The 2,431-nt window shown below is 44.8% G+C and overlaps 1 protein-coding gene across 1 annotated transcript; it reads right to left on the bottom strand.

The window, feature by feature from the left end:
• Nucleotides 1-460: 460 nt before the first annotated feature.
• Nucleotides 461-2,427, bottom strand: DRD5 (dopamine receptor D5; the record flags this gene model as incomplete). Its single annotated transcript, XM_010182628.1, has 1 exon — nucleotides 461-2,427. A coding segment is annotated over one exon (1,359 nt), but the record flags the coding sequence as incomplete, so codon positions are not given.
• Between the last annotated feature and the right edge of the window lie 4 nt (nucleotides 2,428-2,431).

Here is a 2,431-nt window from a genome sequence, read left to right as displayed (position 1 = left end):
TCTACACTGGGAAATGCTGATTAATAACATCATTTTCAAAGATAATTATTGTTTTTAGACACATGCAGTTTCTATTTCTATCACCAAACTCTTCTCATTAATTGTATCTTTTAAAAGTAAGTTCAAGAATAGAATTAAGTGGAAAGTTTTAATAGCTTGTAGGTATGTATACTTGATATTCTTAGCTGCAGAGATAAGGGATAGCATCAGTTATAATACTAAAGAAAAACAGGCATAAATCTAGCTGTAAGTAGAGGCATATAAAAGAGTTCGTTAAGTCGATCATTCCCATAAGCCCTGCTTTTATTCAAAAATTGTATGTTCTATACAGACTGTTCTGTTTTGCTTTTAAAATCTAGGGTTTGGTTGCTAGTCATTCTAACCTTTCAGACAGAAATGTTAAAGTTTGAATGCTTATTGTAAACCTTCCAGGCTGATAAATGAAAGATAATAACCCCTTGATCAATGTAACTTTTATTTATTCATCTGGGAACATGGCAAGGATATCATAGGCAACAATGCTGCCTAGGAGAACATGGATTTCGCATAAACTGTTTTGGCAGAAACACACATTTAAATAATCATCCAAATCACCACCTCACTATCTTTATCTTAAAAAAAACAGAACAAAAAAACAGAAAAAAACTAACAAACAAAAAAGAAACATAAGATCTGAACAAACAAACACCCTAGAATTTTTCCTATTTAAGGTCTATGCCAGCCACATCTGTCCCTGATTACAGAAGCTGTAATACTTAGCACTGACAATGGCACCTTTCATTTGCAAACATGTTATAAACATGAACTGACTGCAATTATACTACAATACCTCACCACAGCTAATCAACGCAACTGCCTGGTCCTCTCAGCCTGGGGAAGCGCTGAATTTAGTTTGTGCTGCCAGCTTCCTGCATGACAGTGTCTGCATCCTGCAAAGTGCTACACAGAGAAGTGACTTTAGCATGAAGTGATTGACCAAACTACAGCGTAAAATCAAGCAGGTTTTTCCACTCAGTGCTGATATTTTGTGGTATAATCCAAGAAGAACTGACCAGGACAGGAAGCAATTTAATGCAAACCATTTGGAGTGAAAGGTGTTATTTTGCCTAGTGAAATCTCCCCCTCACAGTCCAGCTCACAGACAGAGTCAGTGGCAATCTCATGGTCAGGGGAGAGCTGGGACATCCTATCAAAGGGGTCCTCACGGTTTTCCTCACAGTCAACCACATTTGGGATCATGTTAACATAAGCAGTCACCATCTCCTTATGGAAAAGGGTGTCCTGGTTGTAAGAGATAAGCTCATTGCTTATATTAACTGTCTCCACTGGAGTACTTGAGCAAAACTGACCACATCCCAGGAGGTTGGAGAAGACCTTTCTAAAGTCAGCATTGAAGGCATAGATGATAGGGTTGAGAGAGGAGTTGGCCCAACCAAACCAGACAAAGATATTAAAGGTGGTCTCACTGACACAGGGAAGGCCAGCATGGGGGTCACTGGGTGGGCTCTCGCAGAAGGGAACCATGCAGTTCAAGATGAAGAATGGCAGCCAGCAGCAGACAAAGACACCCATGATGATGGAGAGGGTCTTCAACACCTTGGTCTCTTTCCTGATGGAGGACTTGAGGCTTGTGTGATGGTGGCAGTCAAGATGGCTGCTCCGGCAGCTCTGCGCATGTTCGGCTGCCCTCTCCAGAGAAGAGATCCGACGAATCTGCACCTGGGCAATGCGGTAGATTCGAGTGTAGGTAACTATCATGATAGCTACTGGGATATAAAAACTGATCAAGGAGGAGGAAATAGCATAAGTTCTGTTGAGGCTGGAGTCACAGTTCTCTGACGGTCCAGTGAGGGTATCATTTCTGCCAGAGGTCCCATCAGAGGGTCTCATTGCTGCTAATGCTACCCACGTGGTGCTCATGTCTTCTGTCCAGGTAGTGACAGCCCCCGCTGCTGCCCAGCCAGTGCCAAATCCATCTCCAATATCACCAGCAACAACATCCCCACCTTTGTGCCAGTTAAGCTGGACAGGGATGAAGGAGATGAGCACAGACAAAGCCCATGCCACACTGATCATCACCAGAGCCAACCTTTGGGTCATCTTCCTTTCATAGCGGAAAGGGCTGGAAATAGCCCAGTATCGGTCCACGCTAATCACGCACAGGTTCAGGATGGAGGCTGTGGAGCACATGATATCAAAGGCCACCCAGACATTGCAGAAAGCTCCAAAGGGCCAGTACCCGGCCACCTCAGCCACCGCCTTCCAGGGCATGACCAGCAGAGCCACCAGCAGGTCCGAGACAGCGAGGGACACGATGAAGATGTTGGTGACCTTGCTTCTCAAGTGCCGGTAGCGGACGATGGCCGCGCACACCAGCACATTCCCAAAGAGCGTCCAGAGGATGAGCAGAGCCAGCAGGCTGCCCGCTGCC

Source organism: Mesitornis unicolor, unplaced genomic scaffold, assembly GCF_000695765.1.
Source record: "Mesitornis unicolor isolate BGI_N332 unplaced genomic scaffold, ASM69576v1 scaffold51124, whole genome shotgun sequence".
Classification (NCBI taxonomy): Eukaryota; Metazoa; Chordata; class Aves; order Mesitornithiformes; family Mesitornithidae; genus Mesitornis; species Mesitornis unicolor.
Note: the sequence above shows the minus strand (reverse complement) of the source record. Positions and strands in the feature narration are given on the sequence as shown.